Source organism: Heterocephalus glaber, unplaced genomic scaffold, assembly GCF_053883595.1.
Source record: "Heterocephalus glaber isolate CG9 unplaced genomic scaffold, H.glaber_assembly_v1.0 deba00001428, whole genome shotgun sequence".
NCBI classification, from domain to species: Eukaryota; Metazoa; Chordata; class Mammalia; order Rodentia; family Bathyergidae; genus Heterocephalus; species Heterocephalus glaber.
In genome coordinates, this window is record NW_028258293.1 from 28,076,899 (window position 1) to 28,103,778 (window position 26,880).

At 50.6% G+C, this 26,880-nt stretch overlaps 1 protein-coding gene across 1 annotated transcript in view; it reads left to right on the plus strand.

Moving 5' to 3' along the window:
* Arhgef17 (Rho guanine nucleotide exchange factor 17) overlaps positions 1-24,583 on the plus strand; it is a 58,236-nt gene extending 33,653 nt beyond the window's left edge. The window contains exons 2-21 of the mRNA XM_004863269.4: positions 3,202-3,279; positions 8,017-8,199; positions 11,367-11,483; positions 11,679-11,771; positions 11,952-12,128; positions 12,357-12,407; positions 12,662-12,771; positions 12,877-12,962; positions 15,000-15,118; positions 15,503-15,716; positions 16,326-16,399; positions 16,927-17,126; positions 17,279-17,580; positions 17,993-18,242; positions 18,510-18,596; positions 18,918-18,985; positions 19,210-19,358; positions 20,184-20,358; positions 20,470-20,739; positions 23,096-24,583. Coding sequence (XP_004863326.1) covers positions 3,202-3,279; positions 8,017-8,199; positions 11,367-11,483; positions 11,679-11,771; positions 11,952-12,128; positions 12,357-12,407; positions 12,662-12,771; positions 12,877-12,962; positions 15,000-15,118; positions 15,503-15,716; positions 16,326-16,399; positions 16,927-17,126; positions 17,279-17,580; positions 17,993-18,242; positions 18,510-18,596; positions 18,918-18,985; positions 19,210-19,358; positions 20,184-20,358; positions 20,470-20,739; positions 23,096-23,292 — 3,000 coding nt within the window. The 3' untranslated portion in view covers positions 23,293-24,583. The remainder of the gene's footprint in view (positions 1-3,201; positions 3,280-8,016; positions 8,200-11,366; positions 11,484-11,678; positions 11,772-11,951; positions 12,129-12,356; positions 12,408-12,661; positions 12,772-12,876; positions 12,963-14,999; positions 15,119-15,502; positions 15,717-16,325; positions 16,400-16,926; positions 17,127-17,278; positions 17,581-17,992; positions 18,243-18,509; positions 18,597-18,917; positions 18,986-19,209; positions 19,359-20,183; positions 20,359-20,469; positions 20,740-23,095) is intronic.
* The last annotated feature ends 2,297 nt before the right edge of the window (positions 24,584-26,880 follow it).

A 26,880-nucleotide genomic window follows, 5' to 3' on the forward strand; every position in this document is an offset into this window, starting at 1 on the left:
TCCAGGTGCTGTGCTTTGTTGTCTCTGGGCTGGGGTGCCTGGTTCTCAGCAGGGTGACTGGACTCTGTTTTTTGTTTCAGTGCGGGGTATCTTGCCTGTGGCCTCTGTGTATGTGTGTCTGCCTTCACTGTGCTCATCAGAATCTGTCTTTGGGTTGGGATGGCCCTGGAGAAGAGGCCCCCCTCTGTCTTCCTGCTGTATCCCTCCTGTCCTCAGCCCCTTGTTCCCACTTCAGAGCCTCATTTAGTGACCTAAGGAATGGGGGTGTTGAGGGTTGAGGGGACTCTGGAGGGAGGCTGGGCCTACAGGGCTGTCCCACCCAGAACAGGTGGGCCTGCTGATCTGGTTGACAGCTGCGTTGTCCTTCTGCTCCTGCAATCTCTTCCCAGCCCATGCACTACTCTGCACTACTCCCGTGTCTGGGCACGTGCAGAAGGGGACTCCATGCAGTGACAGGGAGATGGTCTTTCTGTTCTTTTAACTGACAGCTGAGTGACAGCCCAGTGTGCTTTGCAGCAGGGAGGAAGCTGGGAAAGGCAGGCATTGAAGCATCAGCCTCCCTGTACTACTCCAGCCCCCTCCCGGCGGCCATCAGTTCCAATGCCAGCCCTGTGTCTCACAAAACCTCCCTGACTATGACCCTCATTGCCCATTGGGCTGGGCCTGGGAGAGAGGTGGAGCCTGGGAGTGGCTGAGGGGCCCAGCTCCCAGCCTGGCCATCCTGCTGTCAGGAAGTGCTCTGTGTGGTCTCACCAAGGTAGGATGAAAGTGGACAGTGAGGGCCACTGTGTGTTGACACTCCCCTACCCCCCGCTGCCATGGTTTTGCAGTCCTGGGAACGAGGAAATGGAATTATGATTAATTCCATTTCATAGAGGACAACATGGAAACAGAGTGGTTAGGTGACCACCAAGGTCCCACAGCCAGGGAGGGCAGAGCTGGGGATCTTTTGCACTGTCAGTCTGGGTGAAAACTTGGGCGGCTGGGACCCTAAGACTTAGCATGAGGTGACTGAGGAGACTCTGGTCCTGGCTCTGCCAGTCACTGACTGTGACCTTGAGCTAGTCATGTCAGCTCTCTGACTTGACTCATCTGTGCAGTGGAGATGACAGCACCTGTGTCATGGAGCTTTAGTCTGCAGCTAAAATGAGGCCACGACTGGGAGATGTAGAGGTGTCCTGGGGATGGGGAGCAGAGGTGGGCAGCCCCCCATACTGTGTGCCCATCTCATACCAACTCCTACTGGAAGCTGCCCTGGTTTTTTTAAGGCCTCAGAAGCATGGAGGAGAGATGGCAGTTGGGCACTGTGAGGCAGGACCTGGTGAAGAGATCAAAGCACAGGGCTGGCAGGGGTATGCAAGGAAGCCTGCTCACTTCCCTGAGGGGGTGCCACTTACCTCACAACCACCGAGTTCCTGGTATGGGAGCCCACTTTTCTGAATGTGCCTCATTGTAGGACTCTGGGGGACAGGCCTGACCCCAAGACCCTGGGTCAGAGAGAGGAGGACCTGAGATGAGTTTAGCACAGGCAGAAAGGTGTGCAGTGGAGCTGAGCGCGGAGTCCACATTCCCAGCTGGCTTCCAGCAAAGCCTTCTCACAACACTCTTCCTGGCAGGGTGGCACTCTGTCTCTCCTGGCATGTGGGTGCAGGGAGCTGAGTGACCTCCTGGAGACCCTATAATTCAGATCCTCAGGATGGAGGTAACAGTGACTGTGTCTCCTTTTCCCAATTCTTAAAATGAGGAGAATGTCATCTGCTTCACAAAGTGATCAGGAAGATTAGATAATATATGAGGTATGATTAAAAAAATACGATCAAGGGGCCAGGGATTTAGCTCAGTGGTTCCGCCGCCTGCCTTGCAAGCACAAGGACCTGAGTTCAATCCCCGGTACCAAAAAAAAAAAAAAAAAATAGGATCGATGTTAAATTTTTTAAAAAGTGTATTACAGTAAAAAAAATGCATTACAGTAAAAGAGACATTACCATGAATTCCCCCTCAAAATGCTCTCCTTCACTTTGAACACACTTATCCCATAGTTCTTGCCACTTTTCTGAAGCAGTTCTGGAAGTCCTCTTTCTTGTCTTTAGTTGTACAGCTAGGGGTGACTTAATGTCCTGAATTGATTAAAGCAGTTACATTTCATGGTCATTTTGACTTTGGGGATGAGCTAGAAGTCTCACAGTTCCAGATCCAGTGAATAAGGTAGAAGAGAACACACTGTCATGTTTTTATGAACCTTCCTTTCCATTGTATGGCACTCAGCAACAGCATTCTCCTTATTTTTTATCACACCTTGTAAAGACACTCAGGAAAGAGGACTTTCAGAACAGCTTCAGAAACTGGCAAGAACAATGGAATAAGTGTGTTCAAAGTGAGGGGGAGTGTTTTGAAGGCGATTAATAGCAGTGTGTCTTCTATTGTAATAATTTTTAAAAATTTAGACATTTCACTGTATTATATTTTGATCACCCTTTGTAAAATGCCTGGGACAGTGCCTAGCTTGTTGGAGGGCTCAGCAACCTTTTAAAAACAGAGTTGGGACCCAGCCTTGTCTGACAGTGGCTGAAGCCTGACAGTGGCTGAAACCTGACACTGCCCAGCTATGTGATCTCCAGCACTGACTTCACCTCTCTGGGCCACAGTGTTTTCATCTGTGGCAGGGGTGACAGTGCCTACTCTGAAGGATGGTGTGAAACTCAGCCAGTTCTGGCATGACCCCATAGCATTGACCCAGAAGCTGGGGTTTTTCAGACTTGGCAGAGTTAGCAGCTGGAATAAGTGGTGGCCTGGAGGCATCTTCCTTTGCAAATGTGAGAGTTTATTGATTTTTTAAAATCCTTTTCAAGAGCCCATTAGGGGAGCCAAGAAAGGAAACCAGAGGTCTCAGGTGTGCCCACAGCTGCAGCAGGGATGGAGGTGGGGTGGAGGAGTGGAACTAACTCTGAGGAGGGGTGTGTTTAAATGTTGCGGGGGGGGGGGGGAACACCTGCAGGGGGAGCACCTGAGTCAAGGCCTGGCAGAGTGGCATCCAGGATGCTTTGGGAGAACAGCAGGAGCCCTGGGGGAGGGCAGGTTTTGAAGGCCAAGGAGAGAGGGTATGAATGGGTTCTCTGGGCCTACAGGTGAACCTGCATGTGCTGCAGGTAACAGGGTCCGAGGGGACAAGGCATTGCTCACCTTCTGCTCCTGTCCCCACAGGACATGCGGAAGCACGTGACCATGACCCTGCTGGACACAGAGCAGTCGTATGTGGAGTCGCTGCGTACCCTGATGCAGGTGAGAGACCCCCACACAAACACCTGAGAGCAGCCATTCTGAGCCTAGGGGCCAGTCAAACTGGGGGAGGCAAACCCATGCCTTGGTCTAGTGAGCTGTAATCCTGGGACACACTGCTCCTCCATGGAGAACCCCCGACATGATAACCCCAGAGGAGGAGGAAGCTCCCTCCAAGGCAGGAGAGAATGGAGAGGGATTAGGCCAGGCCACCTGAGGGCAGAAGTCCCCACCCTATGGTCCTTTTCCATTCTGTCAGAAGCCCTGGACCCAACTTCAGAGCTGTGTACCCCTTCAGGTCTGCCCTCGCTCTGTTCTATGCATTGACTAGGAAAATGTGCCTTGAGTGGAATGGAGTACTGGGCACCTGCAGTGGCAGGCCCTGCTCCAGATGCAAGAAGCAGAATGATGACTGAGTGATGAGCCCCTGCCTTGGGAGCTCTCAGTCCTGGTAGGAACATACCTCAGTCCATGGGGCACTCTGGAAGCACAGGGTCAGCAAAGGCTCCCAGGAGGAGGTACTGGTTTCTGCCAAGTCCTCTTCTCTCAGCAGCAGGAATATGAGGTGCAGAGTGACATAGGAGAGGGCCTAGTGCATTCATAGGTCCATGTGGCCAGCATGGAACATAAGGGATTGGTTCTAGGGTGACACTGTGGGAAGGGACCACATTGTAGGGGCCCTGAACACCAGGAGGAGAGTTTGGATTCACCAGGGACCCTGGAGAGTCAGAAAAGGGTTTTGAGCAGGGCAGGTGTGTAGTCTGCTTCATGCCTTATGAAACCTGTCTGATTGTTGGGAAGGTGGGTGGCAGAGGAGGAGCTAGGGCCAGTGAGATCAGGCGAGGGCAGAAGCAGCAGAGGGAGCTGGGGCCAGACACTTAGGAGGTGAGATGGCCAGGCCAGATATGGTAACCAGTGGGATTTGGAGGGCATTGTGTGGAAGCCCAGGCTTGTATCTGGGCTCTTGGCATGGGAAAGGTGGGGCACAAGGGAAAAGCATGTGTGGTCAAGATGGTGGTGAGTAGAGGCTCAGACGTGGGTTTTTCGAGCAGTCCAGAGCCTGGATACATATGCTAAAGTGGGCCCTGCCGTGCAGTGGAGGATGAATTTGCTCAGGCACCTGGGAAGGGGTAAAGGTGGAGCCCTGGTAACAACTATATTTCATCCATTCATTCATTCATCCATTGCACAAATCTGTGAGTCCCTTCTGTGTACTACACTGTGTTCTGGGTTGGGGATACATCCAGATCAGTAATGAGCATGAATGATAGGGCCTGGTTCCTGAAACTCATAGTCTATGGCAGAGATCAGCAGTCACCAGCTAGACACTTGATGTCAAATGATGACACAGAAGTTCATGAGAATACATACATGCAATGGATATTTCTCAGCCAGAAAAGGAGGGAAATTCTAACATGCACTGCAACACGGATGAGCCCTGAGAACACGATGCTGAGTGAAATAAGCCAGTCATAAAAGGACAAGTGCTGTATGATTCCACTTATATGAGCTACCTGGAGTAGTGAAACTTAGAGTCAGAAGGTAGAATAATGCCTGCTAGGTCCTGGGAAGGAGGGAGTAGGGAGTAGTGTTTAATGAATGCAGAGTTCCCGTTTGGGAGGATGAAAAGTTCTGGAGCTGGATGGTAGACATGATTATGCAACGATCTGAATATACTTGGTGTGAATGTACTTAGAAATTGTTAAAATATAAATTTTATATTATGTATACTTTGCCACAAAGAAATATGTTGCTTTTTTTTTTTTTTTTTAAGTTCATGGAGAGATAAGAACATAGAATGGTTAAAAAAAAAGAAAGAACATAGAATGGTGCCTTTCTTGCTGTGGGTGGGGAGTTGTCAGAAAAGGCTTTTCTGGGGTCATGTGTCTAGTAGAGACCTGAGGGTAGGTAGGGTTTCAGCAGAGAGAGACCCTGGAAAACATGGTTCCAGGCAGAGGGTACAGCAAAGGCCAGGGATCTGGGGAAGCCTAGAGCAACCAGAGGTGGCCTGTGTGGCTGCTGGGAAGGAGGCATGACCAGACCTTGCGGAGCCTGAGGGCTACTGGCAGGGACTGGGCTTTCCTGCGAGTACAAGGAGGCCACAGAAGGACACCACCAGAATGTCTGGCAGGAAGAGTAGACAGGCAAGGGTGAGGGTTGGAGGCAGTAGAGTCAGATGTCCAGAGTTTGAGTCACTTGCCTCCCACTGAGTGATCCTAGCTGCTGAGCTTTGATTTTGCCTGCAAAATGTAGCTAATCCTACCTGTTTCCTAGTCCAAAGATTAAAAGGTAATGTTGCCACTTGTGCCAGCAGGGCAGAGAGGCAAAAGCAGCAGTGGGGAGAGCTGAGAGCAGGCAGGGCCTGGCATGTTTTCCCACCTCTGAATCTCAGGCCCAGAGCAGGGATGCAGGTGTGGAAGGTGTGCAATAGCTGTGGGTGGAGGCAGCCAAACCCAACAGGAAGGTGACACCCACACCTGGGGGCTGTGGAGTGCAGGGGTCGGGAGCATGGCTCCAGCATTGAAACTTGGCTGCACTCTGGACCAGCAGTGTGACCTGGTGCCTCTTTCTTGACCAGCCTGTGCCTTAGCTGCCCAGTCTCCAGATTACAGAGAGACATGTGATTCATTTCTAACACTGCCAGCAACTCTGTGTGCATTCATGTGTGTGTGCATATGGTTGTATTAAATTTTGTATTGACCTTGTGAGATAGAGATTATGATTCCCTTCTTTAGATGAGGAAATGAAAGCTCAGAGGTTCAGTCTTGGGTCACGGTCATTGTCTAGTAAGTGGTGGGAGTTGACATTTACTGAGTCCTAGTCCATGCCAGGACTGTTCTGAGTGCTTTACATGAGGTCCTTCATACACACTGACTATAATGCCCGTCTTACAGACGATGAACCTGAAACACGAGAAGGGAAGAAGCTTGTCCAAGGTCACACTTAGGAAATGTCATAACCTGGGTGGAAACCTTGCCAGTCTGCCCACCCATCTACACTGCCTGAAGCACAGTGGTATTCAAATGGAGTTTGGACTCCATAGCCCTGGTGCTGACCTCCAGTTATCACAGCCAACAAAACTCATTAGCATTGTTCTTGCAAGCCAAGAGAGTTTTTTTGTTTTGTTTTTTCAGTTTATTAATACATATATGTAATACATAATTTGTGTATTCCTTGTGAGAAATTGATACGTGTACTTAAGATACATGTACTTGAAGAGTTTAAAATAAAGAAGTTAAATACTGACATAGCAGCCAGGAGGAGGTAGGATTTGAAGCCAGGCCCCAAGGTGGGCCTCCTTTCCTAGATGTGACTCTTGCACCCTGTCTTCAACCTCAGTACTCCCAGCTATGAAATTCCTTTCCCCTGAACACTGTGACCAAGCCCCTTTGTGGTACCCTGACACCTCTACTCTGCCCATTCCTGGGTACCTGCTCCCTTTTTGCATCCTGTGTATAATCATTCACTTATTGGGCATGTTTGTTTTCTGCGCACTGCACTCAGATCCCAGGCCCACAGGTACAGGGGTCTGAGTCCCAGGGCTTGTGGCCTCACATGCAGTAGTTGCTCAGCAGGCATTTTTATTGATTGACTGTGATGTTAGCTAAGCAGGTTCTCTATGGGCTTCTCCGTCCCTGTTTACTCTTTCCTCCCATTGTGTGCCTGCCTCTCTGTGCGGTGTGGCACCCAGAGGTGAGTGGCATTAGCTTCTCCTTGGGGGCCAAAGATCCTGCCCCAGGCACAGTGCCGGCTCAACAGGCCTAATAGTGCCAAGAGGAGGTTGCCTGCCTCTCTCTTTCCTGTCACCCTGGGCCTTTTCACAATCCCCATTCAGGCAAGAGGATTCTGTGGAGCTTGATTTTCTCAAGTTTGTTTTACAAAACAAGCCAATTTTTAAAAATGTTTAGTATAAATTTTATTGGAACATCACATGCTTTTTCAAACAACGTTTCTTTGGCCTGTAGTTACAGTGTGGGCCAGTAGAGGGCAACCTCTCCATATGAGTCTCAGCCACGGACCTGGGCAAGTTTGTGCTCAGGTACACACCATTGACTGCAAATTCAAGGTGGAAAACAGAAATTTTAGTCACTGACCAGCAGATATGAAACCTGTTAAAACAGTAACTTCCCATGAGTCTTTCATGCCCCAGCCTGCCATGTCTTCTCGGCAGTGTCACCTCTTACCCTGTGATTTCCACACACAATTGATTCTAAGACACATGTTCATCACATTTTAACATCTCTGAAGCCCACATTCATCCTCTAATTAGTGGCAAATCCTAAATTAATTAACAGCAAGCTTTTTTCTTAAAGATAAATAAAATGCAAGCTCTGTCAGGGCAGGGATTTGAGTCTTTTTGTTCACTGGTGTCTCTCACTTCCTATAACAGTACCAGGAACATAACAAGTGCTCAATAAATATTTGCTGGGTTAGTTTGGAGAGGTCTCCCAGGGAGCTCCCCCTTCTTGCTTTCTTCATTCCAAGCTCTCTTCATGCATCCAGCAAACCTTTCCTGAGCCCCTTTACCTCCATCTTGTGCCAGGCCCTGGGCTGGGCCAGAGGCAGGTGTGGGGATAGGGCTTCCCATCGCCTCTGCAGCCTCCAGTGTAATGAAGGAGACACAGAAGTCAGGGCAAGAGCAGGCCCCGATGATTCCCCATGTACTCACCCAGGGATTGTGCAGGTGGGGCGAGGGTGCCGTCTCTGCCGGAAGGCCCACTGAACCTGTGGGTCCTCCAGGGCTACATGCAGCCACTGAAGCAGCCAGAGAACTCCTTGCTGTGTGACCCGTCACTGGTGGATGAGATCTTTGACCAGATCCCTGAGCTTCTGGAGCACCATGAGCAGTTCCTGGAGCAGGTGCGGCACTGTGTGCAGACCTGGCATGCCCAGCAGAAGGTGGGGTCCCTGCTCGTCCAGTCGGTGAGTGCCTCACATACTGCCCGACTTCCTACCTACTTGCCCCAGACACTTACTCTGACCTCAGATCTGACCTGAACCTGAACATCGCCCACCCCTGGTATGGACTCTGGTCCCAACCAGACATTGGTACAGATCCTGGACCCACCTCCAGAGGCTGGAACTGACTTGTCCCTAGTCCTAACCCTGAGCTGGTGCTGACGCTGACCCTGACGTCACATGGATGCTGGTGCTGTCCTGTTTTGTTTTTTTCTGCTTAGTTAATACTTTTAATTAAACAATTGTAATTACACAACTGCCACTATTCAGTATTTTGTATAAAACCAGTTACAATACAGAGTATTTTCAAATGCAACAATATGTATCAAACTATATATATATATATATATGCAAAGTTTACAGGCCATTATGAAGCTTTATCTTAAAAATACCTTCATGAAAATAAACATTCAACCAGTTCTCTCAGCTTTAAAAAATATAATTAGAAATATACATTTTAATAAAAAATCAAGACAATGATTGATCAAATACTGATTACTCAGTTATTTTAAAACTTTTAATAATCTGTACTTGAATGCACATTAGATAAAAGTCTGCAAATTATTAATCTAAAACTGCAGTACTCTAATCCAGTGAACAAGTCTGCTGACCAGTTCCACTGGGTAATTGAGGTAATTTCCAACACGGTATAGGTGAATCATCCAGTCTTTTAAACACATCTATAGCATTTTCACTTAGCAACATGGAAAATACTTAGATTTAGGAGAGAAGGAAGAGCAGCAACTAACCTCACCAGGGCATTTCAGTGGAAGAGAACTATTCAAGAAATGAAAGATGGGTTAAGATTGTTTTTGATGAGCACTCCTTTCCAAAGTGCAGTAAGAAATTTTTAAAATATTTTGAAGGGCGGCTGAGTTACCCTTAGAACAAACACCCAGTGGTCACAGTGGTTATTTGTCAAGCTTGGCATGAACCTCAACTACTGCCCTAACTCTGGATATGATTTGACAGAGACACTGGCCTCATTCTGACCAGCTCTCTTCACCAACGATTTTAATAATCATAGCTAACACTCTGGCACTTACCTAGTGTGCATTATTCGAAATACATTATGTGTACCAAGTACCCCCTGAGAGCTGGGCATGGTAGCACATGCCTGTAATCCCAGCACTCGGGAGGCTGAGGAAGGAGGATCATGGTGAGTTCAAGGCCAGCCTGAAAGGCCTAGCAAGACCCTGTCTCAAAAAACTGAAAAGAAAAGTTGATGGCTAATGCAGAGAGATGAGTAACCTGATCAGAATCACAAATAGTGAGTGGCAGAGGAGTCTGCTCTCGGGAACCTGGCTTCAGGCCCCAGCTCTCTTGTGTTGCATAGCCCTCTCACAGGCTGCCCTGTAAGCTTTTCAAGGTCCTGCAGTAGTGACTCAAAATTCAAAAAGAGCTGCAAAAACAAACCTGATAAAAATTCAATTAAATTTCTGTAAACATGCCATCTTCGGGGCTGGGGATTTAGCTCAGTGGTTCCAGCACCTACCTCGAAAGGGCAAGGTCCCGAGTTCAATCCCTGGTACCAAAAAAAAAAAAAAAAAAGAGGCTGGGGATTTAGCTCAGTGTTTCCGCTGCCTGCCTCACAACCAGAAGGACCTGAGTTCCATCCATGGTACCAAAAAAAAAAAAAGAGAGAAGGGCCGGGGATTTGGCTCAGTGGTTCTGGTGCCTGCCTCAAAAGTGCAAGGTCCTGAGTTCGATCCCCTGTACCAAAAAAAAAAAAGAGAGAGAGAGAGAAATCTTATCTATTTTGAGAAGTGAGTGTGTTTTAATATGTTTGCTATGATGTGGAATGGGGCCTTGAACCTGAAAAGGTCTTATAATTTCCTGCCAACCTGGAAGTTGATGTGACCGGGGCTTTGCCCTCTCCTGCCCTGAAGCAGGGACTCAGAGCCCCAGAGAGACCCAGAGACACACTAAAGGTTATTTAGCCTGGCCATGGTGCAGCTGGGCTAGGACCCCAGGTGTCCTCATTCAGCCAAGGCTTCTGACCTGACCTAAAACATCGCCTTTAGCTTTCCATCAGCCAGCCCACAGGTATCAGCCATTGTCCTGTGCTCTGCCCTGAGGCTGGCTATATGGTCTGGGAAAGGAGCACTTCCATCCTCAGAGAGGGAGAACTTGTCCTGGGGTATCAAGAGAAGCCAGAGGCTGGGTGGATATCAGGCAGAGTTCTAGACGGAGCAAGTGCTTCCTGGAAGAGGCATACCTGGAACTTGGCCCTGACAGTGGTAGCAGTTGGGGTGGTAACTGCATTCTTGGTGGAAGTAATTGGGTGAGCAAAGGCCAAGTGGCTGGAGTGAGTCAGTTCATTGTGAGGACAGTGAGGAGGGACCTGCCTGCTGGACTTGGTATACTCTGAGGCCTTCAAATGGAAAGGTCCAGTTGGAAGTGAAAGAACCAGGCCTGAGCTCAGAGGACACATCCTGGCATGCAGATGTATGCTCGCACACAAACATGCACAGATAAGATATACCTATGTGTACGTGTATGTGTACACACACACACACACACACACACACAGACACTGTGTTAATGAGCTTCTGTTGCTGTGACAAAATGTCTGAGAAAAGGAAAGGTTTATTTTGGCCCACGGTTTCAGAAGTGTCAGTCCATGGTCAGCAGGCCTGTGGGGAAACAGAACATCAGAAAGGCAGGGTTGAGGATGCTGCTTTCCTCATGGTAGCCAGGAAGCAAAGTGGTGGTGGGGGTTACTGAGCCTTCCTCCTTCCACCTTTATTCCTTCTCATCCCCCACCCTACTGGATGGTGCCACCCACACTCAGAGTGGGTCTCCCCGATCCATTTGCTGTCCCATCTGCCATTGGTCTCTGGAAACACCCTCACACCCACGTATGCTAGACTAATTTCCCAGGCTTTTCTCAATCCAATGAAGCTCATGACCTAGATTAACCATTGTGCATACCTAATCACAGGGTCATACATACAACAGATACATACTTAGAGGCACAAGACATGGAAGCACATGCCTGTTACCATCACGACTGCATTATTTCTAGTTGTAAGGAAAAGATGTTCACTCATAAATTGGTGGAAACCAGAACAGCGTGAGGTGGGATGAAGGATGCCTTGAGGATCCCCAACCTGCCTTTTCACCCACAGTTCTCCAAAGATGTCCTGGTAAACATCTATTCTGCCTATATTGATAACTTCCTCAATGCAAAGGATGCTGTGCGTGTGGCGAAGGAGACAAGGCCCGCCTTTCTCAAGTTCCTGGAGGTATGTGGGCTAGGCCATGGTGTGGAGGCAACCCTTACTCGGGGTCAACTTTGAGAACCCCAGGAGCTCCCAGCCAGGGCACCATGGCCCTAACCTTTGGGTCAGCCTCTGCCCCTGAGCCAAGCTGGAGGGGCTTGCCAGGAAATCCCTCTCTGACACATCATTTCTCACCATTCACCCTGCTTTGGGTTTCAGCAAAGCATGCGGGAAAACAAGGAGAAACAGGCTCTATCAGACCTCATGATCAAGCCCGTGCAGCGGATCCCACGCTACGAGCTCCTGGTGAAGGTGGGTAAGGTCTAGAGGCATCGGGATATAGGAGACCCTGAGGCCTCTTCCTGGTTGACCTTGGCATCAGGGTCTCCAGGGTTTCAGGAGAGGAAGTCCTCCCGTAGTCTTCTGCTGCAGCAATCATTTGGGCTCCAGGGACAGCTAAGCAAGCAGGTCTGGTCCCTATTCCCACCTCAGGACCTCCTGAAGCACACCCCTGAAGACCACCCAGACCACCCTCTGTTGCTGGATGCACAGCGGAACATCAAGCAGGTGGCTGAACGCATCAACAAGGGTGTTCGGAGTGCTGAGGAGGCAGAGAGGCATGCCCGAGTGCTGCAGGAGATCGAGGCTCACATCGAGGGCATGGAGGATGTGCGTGCTCTCCCCCTCACCCCCACTGTCCTCCCACCTTCTGTGTCTGCATCTGTCACTTGGAATTGTGGCTGTGTTCTCCTGTCCATGTGTCCTTGGTCTGACAGCACAGTGCTGGGAGGGTCCACGGGTCTAGACCAGGCAGTGGGGCCGAGGGGTTACTGAGGTTTGTGGAGTGGATAAGTATTAGGAACCACCTTAAGGTACTGAGTCCCTTCTGCCCCACAGCTCCAGGCCCCTCTTCGGCGGTTCCTGAGGCAGGAGATGGTCACTGAAGTGGTAAGAAGTGTCTGTTTCTGCCCACCTGTCCCTACCTCCCTCTAAGTTCCTTCTTTTTGCACCCGACACCCTGGGTCTCGCTGCTCTTCCAGTCCAGCAGGAGCCTGGTTGAGTCCAGGCTCTTTTCTAACTCTCTGGACAGCCAGAGAGAGTCCTCTCCCCTACCTGGGCCTTGCTATCCCCTTGGGCACTGTGGCAAGTGGGTGGGCTTTGGGACGCTGCACCCAGCCTGAACCCCACCTTGGGGCCCACAGAAGGCCATCGGTGGCAAGAAGGACCGGTCCCTCTTCCTGTTCACGGACCTCATCGTCTGCACCACCCTGAAGCGAAAGTCAGGCTCCCTGCGGCGCAGCTCCATGAGCCTGTGAGTGGTTGAGGCAGGCCTGGGGGCACAGACAAGAGCAGCAGTTGTCCTGTCATGGGCCCCATTCATCCACTCTGGACAAAGCACCCCATTGGCTCCCCATAGGTACACAGCCGCCAGTGTCATCGACACAGCCAGCAAGTACAAGATGCTGTGGAAGCTGCCATTAGAAGATGCAGACATCATCAAAGGTAGGGCTCACCAGGACCTGCCAGGGTTCTGGACAATCTGGCCATCTGTCCATCTGCTTTTGGGCCTCACTTTTTCATCTGGTTTGAGGGGCTGGTGTGAGGGACTTGGGTGTACCTACAGAGCCAGAATAGTCGCATGCAGATTACCTTCTCACTGGGTGGGACATGGATGGCAGGTTGGCTGGGTGGAGTGGGGAGAAAGCAAACATACTGTAGTTAGCCATTGATTCCTCTGTACAAGCTCATTTGAGCACCTCATATTAGATGATTTTTGCACCCTTCTGGCTCAGTGGTTTTGTACCCAGGGGACAGAGTACAAGTGAAGGGCTGATTGGAGGGACCCAGGTCATTTGAGGCTGAGTTTGTCAGGGGCTGAGACAGCCTCAAGGAGGTGCTCCTCCTCCTGTCTCTCTTTTCCTCCTTTATGGAGTCAGCCTCATATGAGTCTTACTGTTCTTAGCTTTCTCTCCTTCCTGGTAGCCCAGCTATAAGGCCCAGACTGTCTCCAAGCCCACCTGAAGGCTGCCCCCAGGTGAACCAGACTGTCTCCACAAGCCCTATGTAGGAATTCAGGCTGCAGGTGATGATTGTTGGTCCACCTCATTTCTTCTCACTGGAGAACAGGCTACTTTCAGGTCAGGTACCCATTCCTGGTGCATTCAGCTATGCCCAGGAGTAGGGCAGTTATATGGAAGAAAACACAGCTGCCCAGGCAGTAAGTGAGGTTGAGTGAGATAGTTTCTCTCAGAAGGAATGGGATATTGTTATAGTCTATGTGGGTTGCCATAACAGAAATACCACAGACTATGTAATTTAAAATGAGTCGGAAATTATTGCTCACAATGCCAGAGGCTGGGACATCCAAGATCAAGATGCCAGTCTGATGAAGGGCCTGTTCCTCATATGTGGCCTCACTTGGCAAAAAGGGCATATAAGCTCTCCCAGGGCTCTTTAAAAGGGCACTAATCTCATTCATGAGGGCACCATCCTTATGACCAGTAACCTCCCTAAGGCCCCACCTCATACCAACACACCAGGGATTAGATTTCAGCGTATGAATTTTGAAGAGACCGAACCATTCAGACCATGGCAGAGATACTCCAATCCTTGACTGGTCTGGTCCACACCACTGCTGTCTATCAGCACCCATTCTTTCTGTAGACACAATAGCACAGCCTCTCTGTTCTTTGTGATCCCATCTTTCAGTTCATTTTGTGTCCCTACCCCTCCTCAACAGACTATCCCTCTCCCCTGCAGGGTCCCTGGCCACAGAGCCATTCCAAGGCCTGTCACAAAATCTGTCCCTCCTCTAGAGCTGATATGACCCCTTCTTTCTTACCATTCAGCAACCTGTGACCCAACTAAGTGTATATTCACCACCAGTACACTCTATAAGAACAGAAGACGGGAAAAAACTGTCATTTAGGAAAGAGCAAAAAGAAAGAAGTTTCCTGTCTCTCGATTTGGAGACTTGGTGTCATGACCCAGGGTGTGGAGGGACAGCCCCATGTTTGGGCCAGTGGTCCAGAGGGTACATACCTCCTAAGCCCGACAGTGAGGGCAAGGGGCAAGCCATTTGGCAGTAGTCAGGTGAGGGATAAGACCAGAGCAATCCAGGGCATCAGCTCACTGTCCCTCCTTTGTGGGGATACGAGTCCCTTTGGTCAGCAGATTTGACTTCCTGAGGCTGTGCCTGGTTGGCAGTTCTGCTGTGGCTGGCTGTACCTGCTGCAGCCTAGTGCCCACATAACCTGTGAAGCTGTCTGCCATTACATACTTTGTGCCCTTCCAGTGAGTTCTTAAAGGGACAGATATCGTTTGCCAGGTGGCTCTGAACAGGCCCAGCCCCATTCTCAGGCCTGGGGCTTCTCTGGGAGTTGGCTTAACTAGTAAGAGAGTTCCTGAGGACATGAGGTCTGTAAGCTCTGTTGGGCCAGTTCTCTTGTCTAGGTGAAGGTTGTGCAGCGAGGGAAGAATGTCTGGCCTTGCCTGACCTTTTCTACCTGTCTGTCCATGGGCTTCCTCTGTCCCCACCAGGGGCATCCCAAGCCACCAATCGGGAGAACATCCAGAAGGCCATCAGCCGCCTGGATGAAGACCTGACCACACTGGGCCAAATGAGCAAGCTCTCTGAGAGCCTCGGCTTCCCCCACCAGGTCTGTGCCCTGTGCCTGAGGCTAAGGGTGGGGGTGGGGGCTCTCTGACACTCTCTGAGGGAAAGACACAGCTTTAGCATTTGCCTAAGGGAGGAGGTACCCTTGTCATTTATCAGAAGGGGAAAATTACAGCCTGACTGCTATCTGAGGGAAGTAACGTGTTCTAGTTCTGAAGGTAGAGACATGGCTGTATCCCATTGGAGGGGAAGACACAGCCCAGCCCAGCCCCTGTCTGGGAAAATCCTGTCTTCCTCTTGGTCTAAGGTAGGAGACAGTGCCCCACTTCCTGTGTGAAGGAAGAGGTCAGTCCCTACACATATTCCAAGGACAAGTGCTGGCTATGAGGAGACTTTGGACCTGAGGCCTGGATGTTCTTCCCCACAGAACCTGGATGACGTGCTGCGGGACCTCTCGGCTGCCATGCACCGGGACCTGTCAGAGAAGCAGGCTCTGTGCTATGCACTTTCCTTTCCACCCACCAAGTTGGAGCTGTGTGCCACCCGGCCTGAAGGCACCGATTCCTTCATCTTTGAGTTTCCCCACCCTGATGCCCGCCTGGGCTTTGAGCAGGCCTTTGATGAGGCCAAGAGGAAGCTGGGTGAGCCAGGGCCCATAGCAGCGCTCTCCTCCTAGAGTCTGTGGGCAATGTCTGGCTTCAGAAGCCTGAAACCCTGGAGCTGCTGTGTCTTGTGCTCCAGCAGCTGGCAGGGGTGGTGGTGGTGGTGGTGGTGGTGGTGGTGGTGGTGGTGGTGGTGGACTGAGACTTTTGCAGTGAAACATGGGACCGAATACTAACTGTGGCCTTCCCAGGTCCTCCCTGGCAGCAAAGGAACCCGAGAGACAGGGTCAACTTAGGGGAGAAGTGCCATCATGGGCATGACTAGACAAGACCCTCCCCACCCCAACCCACCACCAAGCATGGCTACATCAAGGAAAGCTGTTGATCAGGGTTCATGGCGTAGAGACCTCTAGGTCTAACATCCTCATTATGAAGATGGGAATACTGAGGCCAGGAACAGCAGTGCAAGATCCATAGTCCCTCACTGTAGTTCGGCTGGGATCAGGCTCTCTCTAGATAGACCCTGAGGGAAGGAGAGGAAGGGAAATGAGGCTGGGGCAGGACCAGGGTAAGGTGGATGCTAAGAAAGGTCTGCATCCTTCTGCCTGTCCTCTCCCTTGTCTATCTGTCCATCCATTTCCACTACAGCATCCAGCAAAAGCTGTCTAGACCCTGAGTTCCTGAAGGCCATCCCCATCATGAAAACTCGCAGTGGCATGCAGGTGTGTGTATGCACGTGGGTCATGTGGATGTGCGTGGCAAAGCCAGCATGTGTTGATGAATTTTTGTTCTGTATACAGCATTGAATATGTGTCTGAAAAGTTGCAGTTTCTTCTTGTGCATGTGGACCCTGAGTTTGTATGTTTCTTAGGTATCTATATCTGTTCATGTGAAGGAAGGCTATAGGATTGATGTGATATATCTAACATACACTTGCACGAGTCTGCATACATATGTTCAAAGGTTCAAAATGTCACATTTGTTACATGCACATTTCCATGATCATATTCACGGTGTATGTGGACTTGGAGGTATGGGTGAGGCTTGTGTCACACAGGCATGAGTGCATTTGATGAGGAAGGAGTGTCATGTGTCCCGTGTGTGCTGTGTGGAGAAGGGTGGAGGGAGGCGTGGGGAATCCACACATACCCATGCAGGCCTCCCTCTATTCTGCTGGGATCACCTGCTGGAAGGGATGCTGGTAGCAATTCCTCTATTTACCTTTTGTTGTCCGTTGGCACTCCTGCAGTTTTCGTGCGCGGCCCCCACCCTCAGCAGCTGCCCAGATCCCACGCCAGAAGTGTGGGTGTGTAACAGCGATGGCTACGTGGGTCAGGTGTGCCTGCTGAGCTTGCGCGCCGAGCCTGACGTGGAGGCCTGCATTGCCGTCTGCTCAGCCCGCATCCTCTGCATTGGGGCAGTGCCAGGCCTGCAGCCCCGCTGCCACCGGTGAGGCCGGGGGTGGGCGGGCGTGGGGACCTGGGAGATAGCCTCACCCCTGGAACACTCTGAGGCCACCCCCACATGGGTGTGGGCAAGGCCTGCACCAGCGGCTGTGCAGCACCTCCTAGCTGCTCTCTCCCACTCTTTTGGTCACTCAGGGAGCATCCCGAGTCGCTGAGGAATCCCCCAGAGACTGCCCCAGAGCCAGCTGGGCAGGAGCTGGACATTGAGGCTGCAGCAGAGGAAGAAGCAGTGACGATGGCCGAGCCGGGGTCACAGCCCTGCCTGCACATCTCCATCTCAGGCTCTGGCCTGGAGATGGCGCCCGGCCCCACGGAGGGTGACTCCCGCCCCGAGTTAGTGCCCTTTGACAGCGACTCTGATGATGAGTCTTCACCCAGCCCCTCAGGAACCCTGCAGAGCCAAGCCAGCCGATCCACCATCTCCTCCAGCTTTGGCAGTGAGTGCCGGGCTTGGGGCTGGCAGCAGATGGAGGAGGGAGTGAGGAGAGGCCAGTGGAGGCCAAGGCGGGACTCAGATCTCAGGATGCTAGCACAGAGCAGTGGTGGCCTGAGAGGTGCGCCAGGATTGTGACACAGGACCCAGAGGACAGTGGGATAGTCAAGTGGGATCCTGAAGATGCTGGAGTGCCCAGTTAAGGCAGGTGGGTTACTGGGTGGACTGGTTGGTCCCTCTGGCCAAGGCTGGTGGCAGCTAGGACTAGGAACCTGCAGGTATGGTTGCTGAGCAGATGCAGAAGGCCCTCAGGAGGGGATGCGGAAGAAATTATAAGGGGGGACTGAGGCTTAGAAAGACATCAGATCTCTGGCCTGGTGGAGGGGAATGAAGACAGAGACCTTTGTCCCCTTCAGATGAAGAGACCCCGAGCTCCAAAGAGGCCACAGCAGAGACGACCAGCTCAGAGGAAGAGCAGGAGCCTGGCTTCCTGTCACTGTCTGGCTCCTTCGGGCCCAATGGACCCTGTGGCACCAGCCCAATGGATGGGAGAGCCCTACGCCGCTCCAGCCATGGCTCCTTCACACGGGGCAGCCTTGAAGACCTGCTGAGTGTGGACCCGGAGGCCTACCAGAGCTCTGTGTGGCTGGGCACTGAGGATGGCTGGTAGGGGCAGAGGATGAGCTGGGGACGGTGTCAGAACTGAGCTTCATGCTCTGGAAATCATACGGTGTCCTGAAGCAGAAGTGGGAGGGCTTTGGGTCAGGGTTCAGGGGTCCTGTCAGCCAGGATGGCACATGGCCTAAAACCCACAGAGAGGTTATGAGATCTAGTGTCCTGTGCAGGTATCTGGTGCAGGGGAGATGGGGGTGGAGGGATAACTTTTGGGGCTGTGTATAAGCATTTGTCACAGGTGCTTACCCTCATCCACAGTGTCCATGTGTACCAGTCCTCTGACAGCATCCGTGATCGCAGGAACAGCATGAAGCTCCAGCACGCAGCCTCTGTGACCTGCATCCTGTAAGGCCCCAGTGTGCTCTTCCCATCCTAACCCTTTACCGCCACACACGCAAACCTCTTCTGTTCACCTGGGCCCCTGCCCAATCAAGCCCTCCTTTCAGGGGGGATCATGGGACAGAGCCTTGGGCCAGCTGTGCCTCTTATACACTGTGAACTTGGGCAAGTGCTGCCTCTTCTTAGCCTCAGGCTTATCCCACCTGGAGAGCCAGGGTGAAAGGAGGTTGTTTCTCAAGAGTTGTAGACATTTGGTGATTTCCCTGGCCCCAAGTAACCCACTTAATCCTCCCAAAGTCCTGACTCCTTCTTTTCCCTTCTTCTCAGGTATCTGAATAACCAGGTATTTGTGTCTCTGGCCAATGGAGAACTTGTTGTCTACCAAAGGGAAACAGGTGGGTGTCCCTGAACCCTGCTCACCCTGATCCCCTTCCTCATGGTGGAGCTCTCTCCTGGGAAAAGTGGGGGCCTCAAGCTCTTGGGGCTGGAGATGTGGCTTTGGGCAGCCTCTGTGTCCTTGCTTATAAATGGATGTTCACATCTCATTTCAGGGGAAGGGGAGGCCTAAATTCAGTACTGCACTGAATCTCCTCTTTTCTTTACTCTGCTCCCACTCCAGGTCGTTTCTGGGACCCCCAGAACTTCAAATCGGTGACCCTGGGTGCTCAGGGGAGCCCCATTACCAAGATGGTGTCTGTGGGTGGGCGGCTGTGGTGTGGCTGCCAGAATCGAGTCCTTGTTTTGAGCCCTGACGCGCTGCAGCTAGAGGTAGCAGGGAAAGGGAGCTGGAATTGATAAATTTGGATAAGTTGGGCCCACCTGAGAGGGAGATGAGACCTGGGGGCAGAGAAGCAATCAGCTGAGGGGTGGCGACCTTCCTTGACCCTTGCGTGATGCTGAGCCGGGCCCTGTCCTTCTTCTCTAGCTGATGAGGAAGACAGTAAGTGCCATGTTTGTTAGGATTCCCTTAGCCTCCTGGCCACCCTCTCTTCTCAGCACTGGTATTGGGATCTCTTGGGGATAAGTCAAAGATCCTTCCTGATGTTTCCGTCTTTAGCATTAGACTCCGGCATGGGGTCCTCGTTTCATTTACGTACATGCCAGAGGTTTCTGGCCCAGGTGGTATCCTCGGGCAGTAAGTTACCTTGATTTCCCTCTCATTGGCTCATTGGCTGGGCTGGACACAAAGCCTAGGTTCAGGCCCCAGCTTCATGGCTGACTAGTTGTGTGGCCTTGGGTGGGTTGCTTTTCCCTCCTAGGCTGGGCATCCCCATCTGTTCAGGGAGAGGCCAATGACCAGTCTTAAAACTCTCCAAGCCTTGAAGTTCTCTAAGTCTGAGGTACATGGGGAAAGGGCACGTCCATTTTAATTCCCAAGGGCTGAATGAGGAGGCACCAGTCCACCAAGTTTTGGAAGGTTAGTTGTCCAGACCCAGGGGCAACATGGCTGGGCCTGTCGGTCCTGATGGGGATCCTGATAGGTTTGGTGGGCATTGTGAGGAAGGAGGGATGGACACAGGTGGCTCAAGGCAGGGGATCAGGTGACAGGCCTGCAAGTCACCTGTCTGCTCTCTGCCTTCTCCTCACCCACAGCACACGTTCTGTGTGGGGCAGGATTCAAGCCGAAGCGTGGCTTGCATGGTGGACTCCAGCCTGGGCGTGTGGGTGACATTGAAAGGCAGTGCTCATGTGTGTCTCTACCACCCAGATACCTTTGAGCAGCTGGCAGAAGTAGATGTCACCCCTCCTGTGCACAGGATGCTGGCAGGTACTGACCTCAAACTTCCACTGCACTTTCCCTTGGAGCCTTTGCCCCATCAGTGAGGAGGCTGAGCCAGGGCCACCGCTATGCCCCAGAGCTGATCTGTTTCCCACACAGGTTCAGATGCCATCATCCGGCAACACAAGGCTGCCTGCCTACGGATCACAGCGCTGCTGGTGTGTGAAGAGCTGCTGTGGGTGGGCACCAGTGCTGGCGTGGTGCTCACCATGCCCACCTCCCCCAGTACTGTCAGCTGCCCACGGGCACCTCTCAGCCCTGCTGGCCTAGGCCAGGGGCACACGGGCCACGTCCGCTTCCTGGCTGCAGTCGAGCTGCCAGATGGCTTCAACCTTTTCTGCCCAACCCCACCCCCTCCTTCAGACACAGGTGGGTCTGCACATTCTACCCCAACCCAGGGATTCTGGACTTTTGGATTAGGACTCCTTTTTGTTCTGCCAAAAGAGTTTTAAGAGGGAGGAGAGGCCACGGGTTTAGCTCAGTTGGTAGAGCACTTGCCTAGCATGTGCAAGGCCCAGGGTCTGATCTTCAGCATCACATAAAAAAGCAGGGGTTGGGCCGGGGATTTAGCTCAGTGGTTTCGTCGCCTGCTGTGCAAGCATAAGGACCCGAGTTTAATCCCCAGTACCAAAAAGAAAAAAAAAAAAGGCAGGGGTAAAAGTCTAAAAACTCCCAAAATGAAATATACTAGGGTACTGTATATGTGTTAAATGTGTATGTGTTGAGTCTGTGCCTATATGTGCATAAAATTCTGTCCAAAGGAAGTGTCATGGGAGACAGGAAGTAAACTATAAGCTAAGAAGCAAAATATAGCACAGATATGTTTGTAGGAAATATATCCTGTTGTATATATTTCTTATATGCAACAGGGAATATAACACTAGAAATGATGTATAGGACAAGAAGACTCAGGAAGTGATGTACAGAGCAGGAAATGAAATAGCACTAGAAAAGAGGACATCTAATGGCTTATATGGCAGGAAGTAGCCTGTGAGAATTAGAAAGTAAAGTAATGGAAAATGAGGTCCATCAGAGAGGTCACAATCAGAAAAGTCTTGCTTTGGCAGGACAAGAAAACATATTCCCAAGAAGAGGCTGCGGGATTTGGGAGGCAGTAAAACTTTAGTCAGGAAGGGCCGGGGATTTAGCTCAGTGCTTTCGTTGCCTGCTGCGCAAGCGCAAGGACCTGAGTTTGATCCCTGGTACCAAAAAAACAAACAAACAAAAAAAGCCAGTCAGGAGCAGTCTGGGTCCAGAGAAGACTTGAGCTACCAAAAGGAGAGATGTGTATTAGAAACAGGAGCAGTGTATACAGTTGTGCACTACTTAACAATGGGACGTGTCGCTTTTTGTTAGGCAACTTCATCATTGTGTGAACATCATAGAGTATACTCACCCACCCTAGATGGTGTGGCCTGCTGTGCAGCTAGGCCATATGGTATATATAAATGGTATAGCCTATTGCTCCTGGGGCCATGACAAACAAAACAGTACAAGATGAAATCAAGGACAAGAGAAAATGATGCAGTGAAGAAGTACACTAACAAATATATGAGGCTGTTGCTAGCATAAAATGGCATACTGTTTACAGTAAAATTTTTTTTGCATAACTAATATACTATGAAACAACAATAAAAAGTTTAGTATAATAGCTAGGCAAGGTGGTGCATGTATATAATCCCAGGAGGCTGAGGGAGAAGAATGGCAAGTTCGAGATCAATTTATCGAGATTTTATCTCAAAAAAAAAAGTTTAGGAAATACAGGGCAAGGGGTGTGGCTCAGTAATAGTTTGCTTAGCATCCACAGGCCCTAGGTTCAATCCCCAACACCCCTCATACATATCCAATAACATAGTTGTTTACTAGCACTTTCAATATTATGTATTATACACAAATGTATGTGCTGTACATTTATAGAACTGGTAACACAGTAGATCTGTTTACACCAGTATCATTATGGACCCTTAAGTAATGTGTTGTGCTATGCCTTAAGATGTTGTGGTGTACACCTGTTAATCCAGCATTCTGGGAAGCTGAGGCAGGAGATTCAGAAGTTTGAGCCTGGGCAACTTAGTGACTTAGCAAGACCCTGTTTCAAAATTTAAAAAAAGACTGGGGTGTAGCTCAGTATGAAGACTCTGGGTTCAAGACCCAGTACCACTGAAAAAAAAAAGTCACTAGGCAATAGGAATTTTTTTTTTTTTTTTTGAGACAGGGTCTCACTATGCAGTTCAGGCTGGCCTTGAACTGTGTACCCCAGGCTGGCTTCAAATGTGCAGCGATCCTCCTGCCTCAGACTCCTGAGTGCTGGGATCACAGGTGTGTGCACCACCATGCCCCACTGGCAATAGGAATATTTTTGCTTTGTTAAAATCTTATGGGGCCACCATCATATATATAGTCTATCATCAACTGAAACATTGCTATGCAGCCTGTGACTGCATTATAACAAGAGTACTTATATGTGCAGTAATCAAGAGAGAAACTGGTGTGGCCCTGGGAAGCTAGGTCATTCCTGACTAGAAAATTTAGGAGGGAGTTAAGAAGCCTGACTGCCAGGAAGTGGGCATTTTTTTTCCAAATAAGCTCTTGGCTAACAAGTAGGATCCCTCATAGGAGCGTCACGTCTTTCTTGCTATCTTCTGGGGTATGGAAACTCAGGCTGTGATGGGATAGTAAAGCCACAGTCTCCTCAGGCTGATGGATCCTCCCCTGTGTCCCCCAGGCCCTGAGAAGCTGCCATCCCTCGAGCATCAGGACTCCCCTCGGCACCGACCCCCCACCTCAGCCAGGCCTAAAATGCTGGTTATCAGTGGAGGTGACGGCTATGAGGACTTCCGGCTCAGCAGTGGGGGCAGTGGCAGCAGTGAGACTGTGGGCCGAGATGACAGCACAAACCACCTGCTCTTGTGGAGGGTGTGACCCTGTCCACTGTGGCCCAGGACCTGCCTGCCCACCTGTGCTCAGTCTGCTTGCGTCTCCCTCGCCCACATGCGGACCTTGACCAGGAGTGTCTAGCTGGGGCACATATGACTTCGTGGGCTCCATCTCATCTTCGAGGAAGCATTCCTGCGGGAACACCACTGGCCAGCCATCGCCTCCCCCAACCCACTGGCTGCTCTGGTGCTCCCAGTTATAAGCAGGGTGGGGGCATGAAGGCTGCTCAGGACCTCTGTCCCTGGAGCTTCTACCAAAGACACGGCCGGGCCTGGACTCCACAGGGCTGGGGAGGGCCATGTGCAATATTTGGAGGGTTTTCTGGGGACAGCAGAAGGCTGAGGGATAGCATCCTTTCCCATGTACAGTATTTATATTCCTTTTTAGATGAGTACTTTCCAAAGCACTTATTTATGCCGTGACCTGGGGCAGGGTATGATGTGAGGAAATGACAGGAGGAAAAAACCTATTCCTGCCCAAGGGGCCACCCTGGGACCCTATCCAAGCCTTCCTGGAGGAACCAGTGTCTCCCCCTATTACACATACACACACACACACACACATTCTGCATGTTCAGGGCACCAAAACTCCACCCCTTGATACCAACTTTCCAGCACATTTTGATGGGGCTGCCTATTCTGACCTAGAGGCAAAGACCAAGTGCCCTCAGTCATTCAGGACAAAATGGTGATTATTGGGGGCAGCAACTCCTCTTACCCTAGGCTTTAGCATTTCCCAGGGTGTTGGTGGTGCCTTCAATGGTTTCTTAATTTGGTGGGGCCTTGGACAGGGCTCTTAGGTAAGAGAAAAGGGCCCTCATTCCTAGCATTTGGCCCTAGCCCCCAGACCCTGCCTCCCTGTGTCTCATGCACTGGCATAGATGGTCACCTTAGGGGGTGAACTTAGGAGCCCCTCTGACCACTGAATCCCTCCTTACAACCCCTTCTGTCAGAGGCATCCCCTTCAGGAAGGACTCCCAGAGCTGAGAGGATGAGCATAGCCTCTTCAAATGGGAAGGCTTCCACTGTGAGGGTAGCTTCTCCCCTGCCTCCCAGGCTGTAGGGAGCCACTCTGACCCTCAGCCCCTTGCTTCAGCTACAACTCCAAAGGTCTGGTTTCAGATGGGGTTTGTTCTGTTTGTTTTTGTTTTTGTTTGGGGTGGGTGGGTCATTGTGGTCTTAGATTATGTCTGTCTTGCTACCAAACAGTCATGTATTAACTTTTCTTGGATGATGAAATTTAAAGAGTCAATAAATAAAAACACCAAATGACTGTTCCCCATTGGCAGCCATAGTGGCCTCCTGCCAGCAGCTTTGGGGCTTTGTTTCCTAGCCACAAGGGCTTCCTGACACTGACTCACTTGGCCAGAAGAGAGGCCTTGGAGACCACAAGTCATGCTGAGGTGGTGAGTTGCCACTGACTTGCTATGTTACCCTGGACAGGTTGCTGCACCTATCTGGACTGTAGTTTCCTTTTGGGAAAATGAAGGAATTATGCTAGTCCAGTGCTTCATAACTGGGCTACTTATTAAAATCTCTTGGGCTGGTTATTTAGCTCAGTGGTTTCACCACCTGCTGCGCAAGCACACGGACCCAAGTTCAATCCCCAGTACCAAAAAAAAAAAGTCTCATGGGTGACATATGCAAATGTGCAACATAATGTAAACACACCACATGTGTATAATTTATGTATCAGTCAAGAGCTTCTGAGTCAATCAGTTTGGGATAGGCTTGGGAAACTGAAGCTGACAGCTGCAGGCAAATGATCAGAGCACTAGGGACCTAAGGCTTCTCCAAAAAACACTTTCCAGTGAAGCTTCATGGCTGGGGAACCCTGCCCAAGACCAAGGTGAGTCCAGAGTTTTGAGCAGAGGTAGAATCAAAGTGTGATTCTGAGTCAAAGAGGTGTGTCATTCAGTTAGACCTAACAATGCAAAGGCAACACAGGGACACTCCGTGCAGGGCCAAAGAGCTTTTCACACCATGGCACACCTGCAGGGACTCCAAAGGGCAGGGCAGGTGTCAGCTCTCCTAAATGTGTGAATATCTGCAGCCTAAGCAATTGACAGAAAAATTCTGTTCTTGTGCTGGGGTGTAGCTCAGTGGTGGAGCAGGTGCTTAGTTTGTGCAAGGCCCTGAGTTTGATCCCCGGCACTTAAATAATTCCTGCAATGGAGAGCAAACTCATGGTTTGCATATGGGTAGGTCTCATGGGGAGCTGCTGGGTCTTGCAACACCACAGCACACATATAGAATATCTCCCTGCTGCACCATTTTCTCAGTAAAGGGATTAAGCAGATCTGTTAGAGTAGAAGATAACGTTCATGTGGGATTTATGATGAAACAGTATGAGAAGGACAATAGGCTTTGCAGCTGGACAGACCATTTGGAATTTTGACTTTGCCACTAACCAGCTACAGTATATGACTGGGTGGGTTGCACCCTTCTCTGAGCTGTTTCATCATCTAAAATGGGGCTCATAATCTAGAACAGGATGGTTGCTTGGTGTGCACAGGTCTTCAGGTTGCAAGAAAGAGATTCTGCCTTTGAAGTAAAAAGTGTCCTTTCTGGGGAAGACTAATTGGTGCAAGTAACTGTCAGACGGAATGGTGGCCCAGACATGAGACCTCCATTTTAGGACCCCCTGGCCCCACCGCCATGAGTCTGGCTCCTCCACTGTTGCCACCCAATGGCTCCCAGTGTTTCACAACTTCTGCTGCCACAGAACTGGCCCCTCACAGAGCCCAGGCCCAGACTTCAGTTCTGGTACAACATACCCAAAGCCAAATCTGCCATTTTCCCAGCTTGAGTACCTTAGTAGGAACAGGACCAGCATAGCCCGCTGTTACTTGAAAGGCAACCTCCCTGGATGAACAGGCTCAGGCCTTCAGCCCAGCAGAGACTCCTGGAAGACTTAGGTCCCCTAAAGCCATGGTTTTCAGCTAGGGGCCTGAGCCCAACTGAGACCAATTCAGTCAGAACTCTCAGGAGGAACCCAGGTATCAGTACTGTTACTGGAAACTTTATTGAAGTATAACATTTTTATAATAAGAAAGTATGTAAGTGTGCAGCTCAGTGTATGTTCATAAAGTGAACACTCTCAGGCAAAGAAACATCCTGTCACTGCTTATCTTCCTCTTGGTCACCCTAGCTTCAGACACCTTGAGGCTATTTTGCCAGCCGTGGTGGAAAACTTGCTTCAAAGGGAGTGGGTGTGGCTGGCCTCTGAAGGTGAGAGGGGAGAAAGCAGAGCTGGGTCTGATGTTAAAGAGGAAACAATTGGACCAAAGCAAGGAGGGGTGCGAGACCCCTGGTATGAGGGGTCTCTGTGGTGCAGACCCAGGTGGAATGGGAAAGAGGATAGGGAGGAAGCTAGAGTGGGAGCTCTGGGATTAGGGATTTTGTTCTCTTCCATCTCCAGGCCTGCTGCAGCAGCTAACACACAGTAGATGCCCAATAAATACTTGTTGAATTCAATCTGGAAAATCTGGTTTGGGTCTTGAAAGTGACAAAATAACCCCAGCTTCCTTTTACTGTTTGCTGCAAGCCCCTGGAGCTTCATAATGAATGGTCT